The sequence below is a fragment of the Oculina patagonica genome, chromosome 3 (genome assembly GCF_052425735.1).
Source record: "Oculina patagonica isolate OP01 chromosome 3, crgOcupat, whole genome shotgun sequence".
Classification (NCBI taxonomy): Eukaryota; Metazoa; Cnidaria; class Anthozoa; order Scleractinia; family Oculinidae; genus Oculina; species Oculina patagonica.
This window is the reverse complement of record NC_135760.1, coordinates 20254775-20275334: the sequence shown is the minus strand read 5'-3', so window position 1 is coordinate 20275334 and position 20560 is coordinate 20254775. Positions and strand designations below refer to the sequence as shown.

Here is a 20560-nt window from a genome sequence, read left to right as displayed (position 1 = left end):
GAAGGAAAAGAAGAGCTAGATAACATAATTTTTATTTGCCACGCATTTCAGCGCTTAAACGATACTGCGCAAAATGTGTCAGCGTGCGAACACGTGGAGTAGAAGCGTACTTCGCGAAATTTTCATGTTAGCTTGACATTAAGGTTGTTGGGATGCTGTTCTACTACTTTCTCAAGATACCAGCTGACCTCTCTAGAAAATAATCTTTCAGGAACCTTTATACCGTAAAATTGCCGAAGCCCACCCCGTCTCCCCCTCCGTTTATACCCCTCCCCCTGGTTAACGGCCAATCTGTCTCGGCTAGTAAAAAAGAGAGACCTATTCCCGTTATAAGCCCGACCGGATAAAAGCCCTTCCCCATCAAACTGCTTTCACATAACGTCAGATTGAATGTCCTCAAAGGACACGCCCCACGGGCGAAACAAGGTAAACCCGGTTTCAAGAGAACTTTCATCGCTCCAAGTTTTGCCAGATTTACTTTGCTTCGCCCCAACCAACTGCCCCTGCGTCACAGAGAATCAAAGAACATTTGACTTCATATTTAAACAATTGTAATGAACAGACAAGAAAAACAAATACCGTTATAAGCATTTATTATTTGAAACAAGTCTTTCTTGCAAGCTTAAAGCTACTCTCCAACTCAAGCTCAAAATCGGTCGCCATCTATTGCTAATGTGCGTAGATGGTTAGCCTGGTACAAAGACTTAACTAGCTCATGAGGACTGGAAAAAATCAATCTTTGCTTATCTAGAAATAAAATAAGAAAATTGGAAATCTGTAACGAGGGATTCATCGCAATAAAATTATTTACAAGTAAAAAGTACAAGCTTTTGACAACCTGTCTTTGTCGGATACAAATGTGAAAAAAGTGAAAGATAACTTTACGACGGTTCGGGAAAATCTTTAATGCACTGAAATTCTATGCTTGTGTTAATCTTTTCCGAATTCTCACTATTTTCTACTTATTTACGAGATCTACACAAATGATATAGGTATAATATAAAAAAAATGGACGACAGCGCCACAAAAGGTACAATTCTGTTGCTTCAGAAAGTTCTGTAAATCTTAACTTAATTACGAAGTCTCTTCAATTCATATCCATATTACACGTAATTTTGAGTTAGGCTGCTGCAAAACAGTTTCTGCATTTTTTTTTTAACAAACTGGGTCTTGTGTGTTAACTTAATAATTTATATGTCGATCGTTAAACCTTATAGAAACAACAAAATGACAAAATTGAAGAAGTTGTTTTTTTTTTCACATTTCCTAACTTGCTGAAATTGAATATATTAACCCAATATATCAAGGCAACTTAAAGGGGCATTGTCACGATATTTTCAGTCATTTTTTCTGATTACTTCCAAATTCAAGGAAACCTCAAAATAATAGTTGTGTAATGTAGAAAAACAACAAAGGAGTAATCAAAACGCGAAAATATCCAAGGATGGTTTTGACTGACGAAGTTTATATAAGACGGATTACGACTGACAAACTTGAAACAACCTGTCAGTTTTTTCAGGATGAGTTGCCGGGACTGAGCTCCTTTAAGCTCACGCGTGTGTTGACCTGCATAACGCAAAAATACATCGAGAAATAAACATTACACTAGCATGAGAAAGTACAATCTGCTATAATGATCTCCTAAAGTCTGTGTACACGGCTTCAAAGTAAAACAACAATGCTGCTAACAGCTGTTTGAACAACAAAGATAAAATTGGGTTTGAGAACACTCAGTTTAGTCCACTTTCAAGGAAACCTTGCTTCTTACTGGGACGCTAACACTTGTTAACATCTTCATACATTCCTTTGGAAACTGTAACAGAAACCAGAAACAAAGTAATACTAACCATTTTTTAAAAGAATTGTAGAATTTACCGATTTATTTTCAAGCCTTTTTTGAGGGAAGGAATTTAGTATAAATTGGGAACTTAAAAAAGTCAGAGGAACAGGGGGTACTTTAAATCTTAATTAAAATTGGTCATAACTTTGAAATTGTTGGATCATATTACTAAAAACGAGCAATTAACTAAAGTTATTTGCTTGTTTGTCTCGAAATTCACACAGCCTTACAAGTAATAGGTGAGATGGGGTTGAGGACGGGAAATTATGCAAGGTAGCAGACGCAATTTTAGTGGGTTTCTATTTGGCATAAAAGTCTTAGCTTTAATCTCCTCATCTAAGCAAAGAACATGCAACTAGTATGACTGACTTTGAAAATAACTAAGTAGCACTGTTTTTTTGGAAAATATACGGTTTCTCTTGATGGTGAACAGAACTTTTTTTTACTTACTCATTGAGAAAAGTCTAGAGTGACGTCGTCTCCAATAAGTACAAAAGGCGCCCAGTATTTCAGATCACTGTACTTCTCTGATTCTCTTAAATCTATCATGGCCTGGTTCAGGGACTCGCTTGCGCTTCTTCCATCCACAAGGTGATGGTAGAAACTTTTCATAAACTCCATCGTAGCTTCGTCATCAATTGCCCACAGTGATACCAGAACAGAACGAGCACCAGCGCCCATAAAGGCACGTGCAATACCGACCACACCTTCAGCTTTGATTTCTCCACGACCACTGTGACAGCAACTAAGGACAACCAGTCTTGCTCGCACTTTAACACTCAGAACATCTGACATCTTCAAAATGTAATATTCTTCCTTCGTAGGGATTCGAGGTGCTTGCTTTGGGTCCGGAGTTAGAGTAATTTCACCAGTTTCCATGCATCCATGTGCTGCAATGTGAACTAAAGCAACTGAACTCATTCTTTTTAACACCTCGCGTTTGGTTGCTTTCTTTCCGATGAGAGGCGTCACATTGACAATCTTTCCGATCATTTCTACTTCCTTTCTTGCGAACGGAAGAGGATCCAGGAATTTTTCACCCTTGCTGTTGGTAACTTCTTCTACCCATGGATCTCCCACAAGTAATGCACCACTCCTTCTGTGGTAGTCGTCTGAGCAGTCTGCAATCAGGCTTAAACTTGTCAACGAAGGAGTCAACCGGATTCTAAATGAGTCACACAGGTATTTGGAATCCGCATCCATCAATGCAGCATACGGAACTAGCCATAGTGGTCCATCTGGGACAATGATTAGCTCATCACCTTGAACCAGGTCGGCAATCGGCTGAAACAAGATATTATACAGGGTGCTCAAAGAACTTTCTGGTTGGACAAAAGGTTGACAACTTTCTTCATCAGACTTCTCATCCGCTTTGTAACGATTTGCTCTAAAAGGATCCATAGAGCGATTCTCGCACATAATCTCAGAACGAACCCCAATTTGTTTATAGGTAGTATGTATTAAGGACTGGAGAAAAGCGGTGGCATCATCCAAAAGAGAACGGGCCTCGCCAATGTTTTTCTGTAGGAAAAGAACAGGTTCGTCTTTTGAGAGAACCCAGAGATTCATCGTAACACTTTCAAATGCCTGAAATACTGTACTTGAAGGAATGGAGCGATTCAGTTGAAGATATTGTTCTTCTTCTTCTTCCTGTGAGGCGGAATGACTTTCTCTAAAGCCAAATTGGGATAACATTAGATCAGAAAGAGCTTGGGCTCGTCCTTTCTCAGCAGCAAACAAAGCTTCAACCATCTTTCCTTGCTTTAGCAGTACTCTCCATAGACCAGTATATGCATTGTCAACATCATTTCTATAGCCAATTTTCCACTCATCTCTACTTTGAAGAAGGCTTCTCACCTGGTTGAATAATCTTACGCTGAGTTCGTAATGTTCTAAGGCTTTTGGTAAGAAACCTTGTGATTCGAAGCTGCTACCTAGATTGTGATAGGCTTTGGCTTCACTGTTCTTGTCACCAATTTCGTTGGCGACTTTAAGATGCAATTCGTTGTAGTCTATGGCTTTTCTGAAATCACCGAGATTACAAAAAGCATTTCCAAGATTGCCATAAGTACTTCCTTCGCTGGCCCTGTCTCCTACTTCTTTGGCGATTTTAAGATGCAATTCGTAGTAGTCTATGGCTTTTCTGAGATCACCGAGATTACAAAAAGCATTTCCAAGATTGCCATAAGCATTTCCTTCGCCGGCCTTGTCTCCTACTTCTTTGGCGATTTTAAGATGCAATTCGTTGTAGTCTATGGCTTTTCTGAAATCACCGAGATTACAAAAAGCATTTCCAAGATTGCCATAAGTACTTCCTTCGCTGGCCCTGTCTCCTACTTCTTTGGCGATTTTAAGATGCAATTCGTAGTAGTCTATGGCTTTTCTGAGATCACCGAGATTACAAAAAGCATTTCCAAGATTGCCATAAGCACGTCCTTCGCCGGCCTTGTCTCCTACTTCTTTGGCGATTTTAAGATGCAATTCGTAGTAGTATATGGCTTTTCTGAAATCACCGAGATTACGAAAAGCATTTCCAAGATTGCCATAAGTACGTCCTTCGCCGGCCTTGTCTCCTACTTCTTTGGCGATTTTAAGATCCATTTCGTAGTAGTCTATGGCTTTTCTGAAATCACCGAGACTTAGAAAAGCATTTCCAAGATTGCCATAACCACTTCCTTCGCCGGCCTTGTCTCCTACTTCTTTGGCGATTTTAAGATCCAATTCGTAGTAGTCTATGGCTTTTCTGAAATCACCGAGACTTAGAAAAGCATTTCCAAGATTGCCATAAGCACGTCCTTCGCCGGCCCTGTCTCCTACTTCTTTGGCGATTTTAAGACACAATTCGTAGTAGTATATGGCTTTTCTGAAATCACCGAGATTACGAAAAGCATTTCCAAGATTGCCATAAGTACGTCCTTCGCCGGCCTTGTCTCCTACTTCTTTGGCGATTTTAAGATGCAATTCGTAGTAGTCTCTGGCTTTTCTGAAATCACCGAGATTACGAAAAGCATTTCCAAGATTGCCAGAAGCATTTCCTTCGCCGGCCTTGTCTCCTACTTCTTCGGCGATTTTAAGACACAATTCGTAGTAGTCTATGGCTTTTCTGAAATCACCGAGATTACAAAAAGCAATTCCAAGATTGCCATAAGCACGTCCTTCACCGGCCCTGTCTCCTACTTCTTTGGCGATTTTAATATGCAATTCGTAGTAGTCTATGGCTTTTCTGAAATCACCGAGATTACAAAAAGCAATTCCAAGATTGCCATAAGCACGTCCTTCGCCGGCCCTGTCTCCTACTTCTTTGGCGATTTTAAGATCCAATTCGTAGTGGTCTATGGCTTTTCTGAAATCACCGAGACTTAGAAAGGCATTTCCAAGATTGCCATAACCACTTCCTTCGCCGGCCTTGTCTCCTACTTCTTTGGCGATTTTAATACGCAATTCGTAGTAGTCTATGGCTTTTCTGAAATCACCGAGACTTAGAAAAGCATTTCCAAGATTGCCATAAGTACGTCCTTCGCCGGCCTTGTCTCCTTCTTCTTTGGCGATTTTAAGATCCAATTTGTAGTAGTCTATGGCTTTTCTGAAATCACCGAGACTTAGAAAAGCATTTCTAAGATTGCCATAAGCACGTCTTTCGCCGGCCCTGTCTCCTACTTCTTTAGCGATTTTAAGATGCAATTCGTAGTGGTCTATGGCTTTTCTGAAATCACCGAGACTTAGAAAAGCATTTCCAAGATTGCCATAAGCACTTCCTTCGTCGGCCTTGTCTCCTACTTCTTTGGCGATTTTAATACGCAATTCGTAGTAGTCTATGGCTTTTCTGAAATCACCGAGATTACGAAAAGCATTTCCAAGATTGCCATAAGCACTTCCTTCGCCGGCCTTGTCTCCTACTTCTTTGGCGATTTTAAGATACAATTCGTTGTAGTCTTTGGCTTTTCTGAAATCACCGAGATTGCGGAAAGCATTTCCAAGACTGCCATAAGCACTTCCTTCGATAGCCTTATCTCCTGCTTCTTTGGCGATTTTAAGACACAATTCGTAGTAGTCTTTGGCTTTTCTAAAATCACTGAGACTTAGAAAAGAATCTCCAAGATTGCCATACAAAAGTGCTTCTTCCGCCTTGTCACCCAATCTTTTGGCATTGGGACATTTCAAATCACGGACCTGAAATAAGGAAATAATGACAAGCTTTCAATATTGAATCTCTGCTCCTGCTTTTCCTGATAACTCATTTCTTGTCGCAATGCATTAACCTGGTAGATAAACAAATGTTGCAAATCACATTTATTTTTATTTGCTGTAAGACAGCTTCGAAAACAATTCGTCTGTTTCGTTGAATACAACAGGTAAGGTGGTTGTTCTTTAAAGGAAGTTCAAATGAAGTGTGAATGGCAGTATTTGTATACATGGGTCTTTTGTCAGTGTTAACGTACAGCGCAGGATATAAATTTCTGTGAATCTCTGGCGATCGAAGGTTACCGTTCCAAAACAATTTTTTGTATGTTTCATTGAAATCAAAACGTGGCCCATGCGCCTGCTAATGCAGTGGACTTTGAACTTTGATTGTGAGAGATTGAATTTACCAGCTAACAACAAAACGTCTTCATCTCGGGTTTGTTACCTTTTAATTAATTAATTAAACTTGTGTATTTTGATGATCTTACGAGCTACGGCAGCCGGAGTTTTTGCCCTGGTTGGTTGAATCATGACGGATAGGTAAAAGGCCTGGCACGATCGAGGAGAGCCCCTGGCCCTCTAGTTTGAAGGATCGTCGACCCATCCTATTTATAAATGTTTATAACGGATAAGGTAGATATTCTTGGAGGCTGCTTCATAGAGAGTAGCTTAATACTCTAGCTGCTATTCTCCAGACGACAACTAATCACGTGGGAGGTCAGTCGTATGGTGATTACGGACCACAGCCAACAGGAAGACGTTCACGGATGCGGTCATTGGCTAAACCCGAACGGATGGTTAAGTTTCTGACATTTGTAAGCACTAATCATGCTCTTAACACAAGGAACAATCAGTCATCTATTACTAGCTGCCGCAGATAAAGTCGGAATTTGGCCTCCAAAGAGTTTGTTTTTAATGTTATGATGTTCAACAATTTACCGTTAAAAGTTCGAAAGGAATCTAGAATTTTAGTGAAGTAGCATTTAAAATAGGTGGCGAACACTATTTAAGGACCTACGTTCCACTAAGGAACGAAGAGGATTAAGTAAGTAAGCATTTAAACGGGCTTTGTATGTTTTTTAAATGTAAAAGCTTTACCACTTTACTTTTGCACTTTTGTTTTAATTTGTACAGGCTACCTTAATGTTGCCATTGTTAGCGGCTTCTATTTTTTTTCCTGAGCAAGAAGACGTAGCCGCTATTTAATAGCGGTATTCCGAAAGTTGGAACAATGTACCGATATCGTGTAAACCAGTTTTAAATGAACATATAGCCAAGATGAAAATAAATGTTCAGTAAGTAAAAATTTCTTAAAAGTGACGAAAACTGTCATCGCCGGAAAGAACAAAGGTTATTTTGAAATGTCAAACATTTCGTCCTTGTCAGGGAAACTAGTCTTGCCCTCCACGACGGAGGCGACCTCGGCGAGTACTTAATGTGACTTTCTCACAACTTGCTACAATCTTTAAAATTAGTAGCCGCTAACAATAGTAACCTTCAGGGTACTTAGGTTTTCATGATTATACTGGTTCCTGTTTTAGTGTCATTACACTAGCAGGATTCCTTTTTCGGATAACAGTGCCTCTTTCAATGACCAGTTTCTAAATTGGCTAATCGGTAATCCAGTTTTACGCACCGACTAACGATGCTGATGAGGAAGGCAAAAACGGTTTCAGATCAATTGCAGAAAAAGATGCATGGTGTGTGAAAACATGATAGGGTGATTGTTATAGAGGACTGGAATGCAAAGATAGGCGGAAACTGGGAAAGTGAAAATGTAATTGTTACGAACCACGCACTAGGGAGAGAGAGAAATAAAAGAAAAATAATATGACATTCCGCATAACAAACAACCTCTCAATAATCGTCACAGACATTTTTCACAGTTAAAACTGTGAAACAACTAAAGTTATGCAGCTAGGCAAAAAGAAAGCCGTATCGAAGTAATACGGTGTGAGCAAGCTGGAAGTACCAGAGGGGAAGCAACACAAAACAATGGTCGACAGTCGATGAAAACGGATAATAATTAATTTCAAATATTTTTTTTTATCTAGAATATTGTAAATAGTACTGTATATAGTTTTAAACTTTGTAGTTTTTAATATTTTGGTTTTACATAGAGGGCCACAAGTTTATTAGTGTTGTTCACTATTTAGTGCAACCCTCTTAAATAGAGTGATTTCACTATAACCGTGAAATAGTTACCGTAATGATTTGATTTAGCGCCCTCCTTCAACTAAGTGCCCCCTTCCGAGTAGGCGGCCCCCCGTCGAATGTGTTTTTGTCAATAAGCGCCCCTATTCCAATAAGCGCCCCTATTCTAATAAGCGCCTCTATTCTAATAAGCGCCCCTATTGTGGATAACTGCCCCTACTGAATTCATATGAACATTCACCGTACCGTACATGTATATATTTACTGCTAAAATAAACGATCCTTTTAAAAGTAACTGAACTTTCAATAACTTTTTACTGTGACAGTTCTGTAATTGTTAGGTATTTTAATATTTATATTTTGAACATTTGGTTGTTTCTCAAAAAATTAAATAAGCGCCCTGTCCCGAATAAGCGCCCTATCTCGAATAAGCGCCCTCGTCGAGGTGCTAAAAGTAAATAAGCGCCGCGGGCGCTAAATCGAATCACTACGGTATTACACTTTTAGATACTATTAGACACTATTTCCACTGTTTTGTTTTGTTTATTTTTTACTATTACGCACTTATGTACTTCTGCTAGTAGATATTGTTTCACGGGTTAAATAAAATCACTCTAAAGAGTTTACTTACTTACTAACTAAAAGTCAATCGTGACAAAAGTCACAAAACTTTCCTTCATCACCGGTCATCGATTTCCAATACTAAACAATTAATTGGTGTCACCTGCTATCGATTGATTTTATTAATGTGGTAAAGGTAATGGTAAAGGGAGATGGAGACGACGTCATTGCAACAGAAGGGGTATCAAATGGTCTTTGCGAGCATTTGCGAGCATGCGAGCACAGTGTTTTTCTGTGCGAGCACGAGCATTGACAAAATATAGCTTTGCGAGCAACGAGCACTTTTCAAAAACCTACCTCCACTAAAAACCGAGCATGCGTGCACTTGTAAAAATGTGCGAGCACGAGCAAACGAGCACCCACTACAATTTTGGGAGCATTGGTAGCACTGCGACATTTTGAGGAACCATTCTTGACTCCTAACAGAGGCTGCACAGCAAAGAAGTTACCCTTGTCATGGTTGAAAGGACTCAAGTGATTGACTGATCCCAGCTGTTGCCCAGTTCCCAGTTGAAATGCTTATGAAACCAAGCAAGGAACATGACATGGTTTTCGTGGGAGCGATTGTCTGTACTTATTATCGTGGACAAAATGGAGGAATGTAGACGACTTGGAAAGCATAAGGCCTTGTTTTCAACTTACCCTTATAGTTAGAAACGTATGGAAAACTAAAAGTGCCAAAAACAAGAACTTTCCAACAACCTTACCTTGCCTTTCACAGTGTGAATTTCTAAATTCTTTTCTGTGCTGTCGCCGTCTGGTTTCTGCTGCTTGTTTTGTTCTTTAACAGACCTGATCCTTAACTCCAATAAGTTATTGTTACTCTTGTCAATCTTTTTTGAGTTCAGAAATGTAACCTGACGTAATTTGCTTAAGTAAATAAAGAAATCTAAAAATCTTCGCGACAGCAAAGATGAAGCTCCTTCAGTAAACCAGGTTTGCACTTGGCTGCTGTAGCCCTGGTTACGTTCATAATGATCGATTTAAAAACTGGTACTTTTAGTAAAGAAAGTTATTTTTCTTGTTTTACGAAAAACAAGTCATGCATGCAAGAAAAAATAATTTGTATGTGAAGGATACGGATAACCCCTTATCACACCATGTGATGGCTTCTCCAAAACGATTCAGTTTCATACAAGCACTCGCTCCTGTGATAATAAATAAAGCAAATGTTCCCAAACTTAGAACGCAACTTCTATACAAATGTATACGTTGTTGTTTATTTCTCATTACTATGTTTTATCTTTATTACACAGTTTAACAGCTAAAATACACCAGTGATTCACTTTTGTTATCAAATATCCTGGTCTGGCAGAAATACACAGGATATAATCTAATGGCACACTAATACTTGTCCACAAGCAAACCATTACTGGCTATACTGGAAAAAGCCGATTCCATTTAAATTTCTGCAATGTTTTTTTTTTTCGAATTGGTATCACAGACCGCGTTTAACCCATGTGCATTTTAGCTATCAAGTTTTGACAGTAAACAATTTATGAACAATTACCATTAGCAAACATTAATTATGAGCTAGCAATTCTATCATTTGTTTCGATGAACCGAGCAAGGGGATGTAGAAAAACCTACACGCAGTTAACAGCTTACCTCTCTCAATTGCCTTGAGGAAAGTTGGTTGTAAGTCAGTGGCAGCTCTTGCATCTCTTAGTGAATTTTCATAATTCCCTAAAATAATACAGTCAGAAAATTTATATATAATCTAACTGACAGAGCTGTTACGGCAGTAACGGTCGATTCTGTATCCTGAATGAATGTTAATTCAATAACATTTATTTTTTCAGCTCCAAACATCAAGTATTAGCTTAATTATGTTAGTCTTCTTGCCGATTTTCATACATAACGTTTAACGTATTTGGTAGCACACGAAGACAATACCCGTTTCCGTTTCCCCTATTTCTTCTGGTGGGGGAATAGAGCCAAATATAACAAGAAAGCACCCTAGGTTTATTTTAATTTTTAACCGCTCTCGTTGTCATTTAATTGATGTGATATTGAAAAAAATATATTTGGCGTTGCCAACAATTTAACATTGTTAATCTTAGTGCTGCATGTTTCAACGGACGAGTCCATTTAAAACGCTGCTATCTTAATTTGCACCGAACATATCTCATGCGTAACATTAGTGATCTTATCTAAATATTTAAAAAGAATTGGAGCATCAAAAAATATGGATATTGCAGATTATTCTTGAATTAAAGAACGATATTACTGAGGTGCAAGGATCAGCCAACAATCAGAGAAAACTCTTTTACTACTCTTACCCAAATGCAAATGTGCTATGGCCCTGTTGCTGTACAGTTTGGCATTCAGTTCGTCATCCTTGCAGTTCACTTTAATTCCTTCCGTGTAGAAGTGAATGGCAGTGCTTAAATTCTTTTTGCTGTACTCATAATTTCCTTTATTCTTGAAAACCTCTGCTTTTTCTAACCAAAAACAATGTTTAACGAATGTTCATTTATATAAAAATAGTCTCCTTCTTACATCGTTAAGTAAAAGTTTTCTTTGTGCAAAATTTCTTAGCAGAAAAAGCTAAATGTTAACGACCTCTTAACCATGTTATTTTCAAATCCATTTAGTAGGTTCTCAGCCAGGATTAAGTGTGTAGAATATTGCAAATTTCCTCGTCATTTGTACTTTTTCTCCACATATAGGCTTACCAAAACACTGCACGAGTAGACTCGTCAAAACTTATAGCAAAACTACGTACTAAAATAAGATATCAAAGACAATATCTAATATATTTATGTACATAACAAATGATTTGGCCTATATTTTTTACCTCTTAAGCTTTCGTCATCATAGTCCAGTGCTTTATGAACAGATGCTGTGTTCTCGCTTTCACTCACAGCATTGTTTTGGGCTGTTTCAGTCACGTCTTTTGTGTCTGCATACTATACGATTAAAGGTTCCAAAAGAAATTTGTCCTTTGTATGCTGTCAACTTTTTTAGCAAAATCTCTTTACCTCAATAAAAGACATTATTTCAGAATTGCTGGGTTTAAAATTCTCAAAAAATAAACAATTTGCGCAGCTTAAATTGGCTATTCAGAATCTGAGTCTGAAATCTGAAATCAGAGAACTCTGTCGTAATTATACAGTCATGTTAGTTTGAGTGGAGTGATCTGCTGGGATCTTAAACAACCTCTATCCCGTATCAGACCAAAAAAGTTCAGATTTGCCATCCCATCTTAGACTGAAGAGTTTAATTTTATACCCCATCTCATACTGGAAGTAATATGGATCTTTTTATTTACAATTTTTTTCCACATTAGTACAACGTCTGTTGTTATTTTCGCTTTTTATAAAACGTCTTTATAAAACGTCCTGATTTAGATAAGCGAAATATAACACCTCATGCATTGCCCTATTCCTCTGAATTTTCATGTCAAAATGACGCTTACTAAGTTATTGAGGCTTTAGACGTACCTTGTATTTCAGACTTTGCGTTTTTGTTACCTTCTTTCGCTCGTTAATAGACCTGGCCTTTAATTCTAACAAGGTCTTGTTATTTTTGTCAATCTTCTATGAGTTAAGACGCATAACATAGTATACAATAGACAAGATTAATAATTAATACGTACGTTTTCATTGGCTGTTGCCCGTGAAAATGACATCACGGGCGAATTGCGTGCAAACCATAGACGCTTTTAATTCCAGAACCATAGATCTTATGGCGATAATTTGTTCATCAGGCTAGATGACGGCCAAAGAAGGCTGTGCATTTCTGGACGTCCCCGCACCTCGTAAACGAACTTTTAGGTTCAGAGCAAGTACCCGCATGCTATATTTTGTATCGTTAGACTCAAAGAGACAAAGCAGAACTATCTCTGGCTTTTGTCTGTGGCTCATAACATATTTTCAAAGGATACTGCTAATCCCTTATCACACCACGTGATGGCTTCTTCAAACTGTTTCAGCTCAATACAGGCACTTGCTCCTGGTGACAACAATGTAAACGATACTGTTAACTCACTCAGTGCGTTCGAGTATAAGAACGACATCTCAACACGATGGAAAGTCGTTAAGGATCCACACAAAAAGTAAACCTTTACTATAGACAGTACAAGGTGGTCTAATGGTTAGCGCGCTGGACTCTAGTCCAGTCCCTAAACACTAGCTCCCTCGCTAAATGCAAAAAGGTTTGGATCCGGCGTGAGATGAGGCCTTGTCTAGGGAGACGCAGTGAACTAAAGATTTGTGCCCCGGCAGGGATCACTGTGTTGTGATTTCGGGCAAAACACTGTACTCTCGTAGAACCTTTCTCCACCCAGGAGTATAAATGGGTATTGACATTTTTTTGCTTGGGGTAACCCTGCAGTAAACTTACACAGCCCATATCCAGCGAGGATACAGAAACCGGGATAAGCTCCGGCGGTATATGGCATTTTCATGACCTGATGCATATTTTTTACTGACACTAACGGATTACTACTTCATCGCAACAAAAAAGTGTTACATCAGTATATCAAGCAGGTACCAGCGTCTCATTTTTGCCTACAAAAATTGAAAGAAAGGGCTTAACCACAGCAGTTCACTTATGTTTTCTTTTCATGTTCCGAAAACTATTCTCTCAGGCGTTTAAAGTGGCACTTAAAGGACCCTAGTCAGCCACGCCTTTGTTTTTATTTACATATATACGAGCTAGAGTTTCGGTATTACGGTATATTTTACGCGGGGCCTGTCTAAACGAAATAGATCACTTTGAAATTGGTAAAGGTAAGGGACTATGCAACTGCAACTGATGACGCACTGTCTCAATTTCGGTCCGTTTTGACTACCTAAGAGTTTTTCGCATCACGAAATTCAGCCATAACTAAAGAATGTTTCCTTCGCAGATTTCAGAAAACGCTGAGAGATATAAGAAAGGATAACCCTCAGTCGCCCTTTAAAATCATGCCGTGACGTCATTCTGTTCTGTTCTGTTGAAATGGCATTCGCTCACCTCTGACAATTGCTTTGAGGAAAATAGGTTGTAATCCAGTGGCAGCTTTGGCATCACTCAGTGAATCAAGATATTTTCCTGCCAAAGAAATTAATTATTAGCACAGGAAATCGCGCGACCTCGATTACAATTTGTGATTAATAGGTACGAGAGATGTTTGGAAAGCGCTCAAAGTTGCACGAGTGTTCCACAATATTACTAAACGTATTTATATACAAAATAATTCAGAAAACGACTAGCATGATTCTGTACGATGGGGAGGAACAACTATAACCTTTTTAAACACAGGAAAACACAACATTCCGTTTTGCAAATTAAAATATTCTTCTGGCTCTAGTCCTCGGGTTGAGTACATGTAAACATGAACCAAATGATAAAAAACGTTAGTCAACCCTACAGCGATATAGCCTGAATTACAGACATCCCTCTGTGGTCCCCTACTCCCCAGAAGGGACGTCTGAACATATCTGGCCCTAATGCCGTCCGGTGACGTCACTACACTTTGGTGTTAATTCATGCGGAAAAGTTTCTGTCGAGGCCATGAAATTGTGAAAGAAAAATCGCTTCAATAAAGGATTACAGGGCATAAAATTGTTTTAATAGTAAACTTTTGAAAACTTGAGACAACTGAATGAGATTTTAATCGACTGCAGGCTATATTCTTTTACGGAACCGATTTAATCTGAACTGATTTGCTTTATCTAGCGATCAAAATATAATATGTTACGCATCCGATTACGCAGCGGACAAATACAACACACTCGCGAGTACTTATTAAAATGAATCAATTTAGACGGTTACAGAGGCATCAAGAAACGGAATTCAGTACAAACATATCCTACTTGACCGTGGGCACTGAGTTCAGAAATCACCGGCTCATCGAGGCTGCAGGACATAAGCGTCGAGCGGCTTTGTTGACAAAACAAGAATACAGGGTCGTAACCAGGTATATTTTTTCATCGCTGATCCCAAATTTTAGCTATACATTTTGATTCCTGATCCCCAAAATGTGGCTAGATTTGATCCCTGATTCCAATTCTGATCCCATCTGATTGGCTGATCCGGATCCCATGACTTGTGACCCGGGATCCCGAGGCTGTGATCCCGATCCCGAGGCTGTGATCCCGATCCCAAGGCTGTGATCCCTGATCCCATATACCTGGTTACGAGCCTGAAGAATACGTATAAATTTGGCAAAACACTGCATGTCGAAGCGACGAATGCCGCCAACTTAAAACCTACCGGTTTCCATTACTATTCTTCATCCGTAGGTAAACTAATAAAGTAATAAACTCAAGGTAAATGACTAATAAATTCATTTCTGGGAAGGTGAACCATTTCGAACTCTTTCCAAACGTTTTCAAATTACAATCCTCGCGCGGTAAAATTCAGTCATAATTTCACATAATTGTGCAAATAATTTTTAAATCAACCAATCAAAATCAGTACCCGGTTTTCGGGTAGTGACGTCACCGCACGGCATTAGGGACAGATGTGTTCAGACGTCCCTTCTGGGGAGTAGGCGACCACAGAGGGTTGTCTGAAATTCAGGCTAACAGCGATATCGTTTATTAATTTATTTTTCATGATTACAGAAAATAACAAGATGCTATTCCAATTACAATATTTATAAGTTAAATACCATTTAGACAAGACTTGAATACCATGACCATATTTGGCTAATGCCTGATTGTGGAAACCAAACGAAATAACAAATCACACGGTATACGAGCATGCTTTTATGAGCCGCCATTTGCATTGTAAAGCCAGGATATGTTAGATCAGTGTAAAAAGAAAATCTCATAAAATACTTTCAGTTCTCACCAAATTTATAATTTGCAATCGCCCTGTTGCAATACAGTTGAGCCTTCAATTTGTCATCTTTGCAGCTCACTTTAATTCCTTCCGTATAAAAGTGAATGGCGTTGATAAAATCCTTCTTTCTATATTCCTCATTACCTTGATTCTTATAAACCTCAGCTATCGCTGAAACAAAAAAATAATTGAAACATTAATTAAGTCTTTGGTACATTTTTAGAACTAGTTCTACACACAGCAGTTAAAAAGACGGTAAAAATGCAAACAGTATTTTTATATAAAGAATCTGCTTCCAGCTCTGTTATTTCACCTCTTAAATTGTCGTCATCAAAACCCAGTGTTGCTTCAGCAGGTGCTGTGACGTCATGTTCACTTGCAACTTTGATTGAACTCCTCGCCATGGATGGTGGGATTTCAGTTAAATTGTTTTAATCTAAGTGGGTGATATTGCCCAATTAGTCCATTCCTGCAGATCAGATATATTTTTTATAAGTAGTTAAAAAGGAAAATTTTACAATAGTTATAGCCGCTATTCTGCGTCACGATAGTGTAAACTTTCCGAGGGAAAGCCTTATAAAATACAGTGGATTACACTTTCGTTTAATCTCACTGATGGCGAGGCAAAGTGCCATTTCCAAAATGCCTTTTGGCTCTGTTTCAAAACGTGTACTGGTGCAAAACATTTTATAAGGAAATAAGTTTTAACTTGCACGTTCAACTGCAAATCAAACTCATCTTTTTTTTTTTTTTGCAAGATTGGGCGGGTACTGTAAATTGAAAAGTTTGCCTTAACCGCCAGTGTCAGAAGATGTAATACGTACGACTCCTTTAACGTCGCCGCAGTTCAATACTTCCAACCAGGAAACATATCACTTCAGAATGGCAGTATCAGTTTTTAACTTCGATACAACGGCCGATTAAAAGTTAAATGGTACAGAAAAGCTCTCAAAATTGCCATTGGAATACAAATAAAGAAAACGCGAGACAATGTTTGGAAAACATTTGAACAACGCGACTGTCTCGAATTCGATTTCAAGGGAAATTTCCCTTTCTTTGTCGGTCTGGTTATTTCGGTATCAGTTGACATTGAAACGGATTTAAAGTAATAGACCCGTTGTCACGCAACTACCAATAAAGGAGAAACTAGAACGTGAATATACATTTTTGGTCCTTTTCTTAACGTTAACTTGGATCGAGGCAAGTTTTTTTCTTTTACTTCTTTTAGATGGAGCAAAAAAGAGTTCTATTCCGTGACATTTTCAAAAACAAGGCTGCTCAGTTTGACCTGCTCTTATCACTTGTCAGAGCGGCTAGCATGCTCATGCGATGAAAAACGCACTTGTTCAGTGGATATTCGATCGACCGAATCTAACTAAAACGTCTAAAACGATCTTAAAATTTGTAAACGATCGAGGAGCAGTATTATAATTGCCTTTTTCTTTGTTTGCTCTGAAACGTCCCTGTTCATGATCACAGCCCGCTTTGTCTGTCTGAAGATTAACCTTTGCAAACCTCAAGTGATCAGAGGCCAATTTCTCCTCTAAATATACAAACATATCATACATGTAGGTCATGAGAATCAAAGAAATCATCACTGATCATGAGACAGAAGGAATCAGCTTGTATGGTGTAAATTGAATTTGCAATACAAAATGCTAAATATACCCCGTAGCAAATAGAGGATTTGACACTCGAGTTCTTTAAATATAATGTCATATTTTGATTGCTCTGTTGATCTTGACAATCCCGTGCCGGGATCTCGTGATACTCGTGCTGTTAACTGACAAAAATAGACGGCTTCAGTTACATGTGTCACTTACCGAAACCGAAAATGCCTCGTCTGTAAAAAGTGGATAAAAACAACTAAGTATTGGCAAACGTTACAAATAGAGCAAAACTCTGAAAACTGTGCTGCACTAACATTCATCACTACATACTTAGTAAATTAACCAAAGTGTTAGCTTATCAGGTCTATTTGGGTCAACTACAAAATTTATATAACGCAACATTTAACTTCGCTTATGGTGTATCATAACAGGATAGATAAAAACAAGTCATCCTCTCTGGCTATATACAGTGAAAACTCGATATAACTAAGTCCCCGGTTTTACGAACGATAAAATAAAGTTCTTCAGCACGAACAAAGTTCCTAACAATAAAATGTATTGGAACAGAAGCCCGTTATTACAAAACCCCGTCAGTATAACGAACACATTTTCCGGCATTTTCCACAGTGGCGTTCACTATACTGTACTGTAGCACTGAGTAATGGATTTTGATCGGCGTATACGAACCTGTAACAACTTACATCATGTGGTCGCACTCAAATTTCAAGTTAGCGAGTTAATTCCAACGTAGCACTTTCGGTAGCAGAATGAAAGTAAACTTCCTCATTGGAGGCTACGATTCGATATCATTTAATCCCGATAGAATAGCTAGCCATGCTGTCTATAACTATCACATTGGAGAGCAACCACTCTGGCTTACAAATCATCGACAATCAGGCTCCTGCGGCAATACACAAAACATTACCTTGACAAATGTCTCCCTGTACATCAAGTAGCACAAAGATCCTGAAGCAATTCCTGTAAACAGAATGGTTTGACAGATTAACGCCAGTCCTGACGTTCTGTTACATATACTTAAATTTCAATATGTTCTTTTACCTGTTAGACAGAAAGCTCCCAAAAATTTTGAAGTTAACTTGATCTCAGTTTTTGAGAAAACATTTCAAAATCGCGACTGTTTCGTTTCCAAGGGGAATTTCCCGTTCAAGTACCCTATACCGACATTACCTGTCCGTTCGTATCTGTGTCATTCAAAGACCTTTGTTCTCTGAACAGTCGCGTAAACAACATTGCATATAACTTGCCTTATTGCACCAACAATGACATGTGCTCCACTCATCAATCTGTAAACACAAGATTCACAGGTTGATTTGCTAGAAGATCCGCTACAAAACAGTGAATAGAAGGCTCTTTTGTCATTACGCGAGTTTGTCCGCATGCATGTAGCACAAAGCACTGCCGAAATGTGATAAGAGCAGGTCAACTTAATAACCTTGTACTGGGAAACGTCACGCTTTTTATAATGCAATAGCTAAGATGAATTGTAGGATAGCTTTTACGGTATGTGATTTAAACGGAGATCATTAGCGCGCCGACGACATAGTTACTTGTTGAACTGGACGTTACTCTTGTGAAGGAAGCTAACGGAGGAAGTTTCCGACGTAGTTCCCCCAGAGTCCTCTCCCTCCCGTCCCCTAAGGCGAGAAAGAGATCGCTCGCCCCAAGGGACGGGAAGGAAGGACCCTGGGAACGGGTTTGGGAAGTTTCGGAGCCAGCTTTGGACGTTAGTGTGGGGCATTTTGAGAAAAACCAAAACCCTGCTTTCATTATAAACGTGAATCGGAAAAAGTGGGCGGAGAGCCACACCAGCAAAGCAGAGCCCCACCATCAAATTCAGTATACGTGCGAATGATGCACGCTAAAATTTTTTTATTCTCGCGTGAGGCGTGAGTGTTCTGATCTAGTCGCGAGTGTTCCACTGACAATGTTATAAAATCGGGGGTGGAAGAGGAATTTTTGGGACTGACTTATTTATTATTCCATATTTTCAAGACTTATTCATTATTCATTTTAGATTTTCCAAGTTATTCGTTATTTCCTATTGCCTACACTAAGTGACCGTTCATTTTTTTATGGGGAGGGCGGAGGACTGTCCGATGGATGGGATTTGATAGACAGTGCTTGTAAAATATAATGGCCATCCCTCTTCATCAGAAATTTTTATGCTGCCCCCCCGTAATCCTAAGTTTTTATATCCCCCCTCAGGGGCACCCAACAAAAAAATTTTAATATAATTGTCGGAACACCGTTTTTACGTTGTAAGTGTCCTTTTTGTGCGTTTAAAAGCCTTAGTTTTAAACGCTAAGAAAAGTGTATCTTTTCGCATACGCTGAACTTTCAAACTTCAGAAAATTTTAGGGAACGAAATATTATTACCCGAATTTACGAGCCGCTATTGCCTTCTTGAAAATCGTAGCTGACCTTTTTTCGTGCCCAAAACGACATTTCTCTCTCTCCGAAAACAACAGTCATACTTTTCCCATGTCACGAAAGTTTGAGCTAAAGAAATCTCCAGTTTTTCATCACAATTTAATCTGAAAATCGTTGGCGATTATAGATCTTCCGAACAGATATTTACCGAAACGGTCTGTTGGGTGACCCTGCCCCCACCGCCCCAAAAAAGCGATGACAAGTAAAGCTTATCAAGCTAAAGCTACGGACCCATCAAAAAATTGTTCCCGACATGACCACTTTTGTCGAGAAACAGTCGAATCAAAACGGGGGCATAGGCGCATACAGGCGCGTTTACACGACAAAGATAATTGTGTACGGACCCGTCAAAAAATTGTTCCGGACCTGACCACTTTTGTCGAGAAACAGTCGAATCAAAACGGGGGCATAGGCGCCTGCAGGCGCGTTTACACGACAAAGTTAATTGTGTACGGACCCGTCAAAAAGTGGTCCGGACATTACCAATTTTGTAGAGAAACAGTCGAATCAAAACGGGGCCGTAAGGCGCGTTTACACGGCAGAAAAATTTGGGTACGGACCCATCAGAAAATTGGTCCGGACTTGATCACTTTGGTAGAGAAACAGTCAAATCAAAACGGGGCCATAGGCGCCTATGCCCCGTTTTAAAGCGCGCCTATGGCCCCGCGTTAAGTTGACTGTTTCTTTACAAAAGTGGTCAGGTCCGGACAATTTTTTGAAGGGTCCGTACCGAATTTTCTCTGTCGTGTAAACGCGCCTTTAATTTGACTGTTTCTCTACAAAAGTGGTCAGGTCCGGACCAGTTTTTTGACGGGTCCGTACCGAATTTTCTCTGTCGTGTAAACGCGCCTTAATTAATTTGACTGTTTCTCTACAAAAGTGGTCAGGTCCGGACCAGTTTTTTGACGGGTCCGTACCCAATTTT

The 20560-nt window shown here is 39.1% G+C and overlaps 2 protein-coding genes across 2 annotated transcripts in view; both read right to left on the bottom strand.

Annotated features, from left to right (window-relative positions):
- LOC144645266 (uncharacterized) overlaps positions 1-20560 on the bottom strand; it is a 72631-nt gene that overhangs the window by 23188 nt on the left and 28883 nt on the right. The window lies entirely within an intron of this gene.
- Positions 577-19013, bottom strand: LOC144645501 (uncharacterized). Its single transcript, XM_078505092.1, has 14 exons — positions 18450-19013; positions 18110-18162; positions 15888-16043; positions 15584-15745; positions 13760-13837; positions 12687-12754; positions 12244-12336; positions 11598-11709; positions 11080-11241; positions 10406-10483; positions 9878-9945; positions 9505-9630; positions 2291-6010; positions 577-1813 (listed from the first exon to the last, which is right to left on the bottom strand). The coding sequence occupies exons 3-13, from the start codon at positions 15976-15978 to the stop codon at positions 2291-2293; spliced, it is 4758 nt and encodes a 1585-aa protein (XP_078361218.1). The 5' UTR covers positions 15979-16043; positions 18110-18162; positions 18450-19013; the 3' UTR covers positions 577-1813.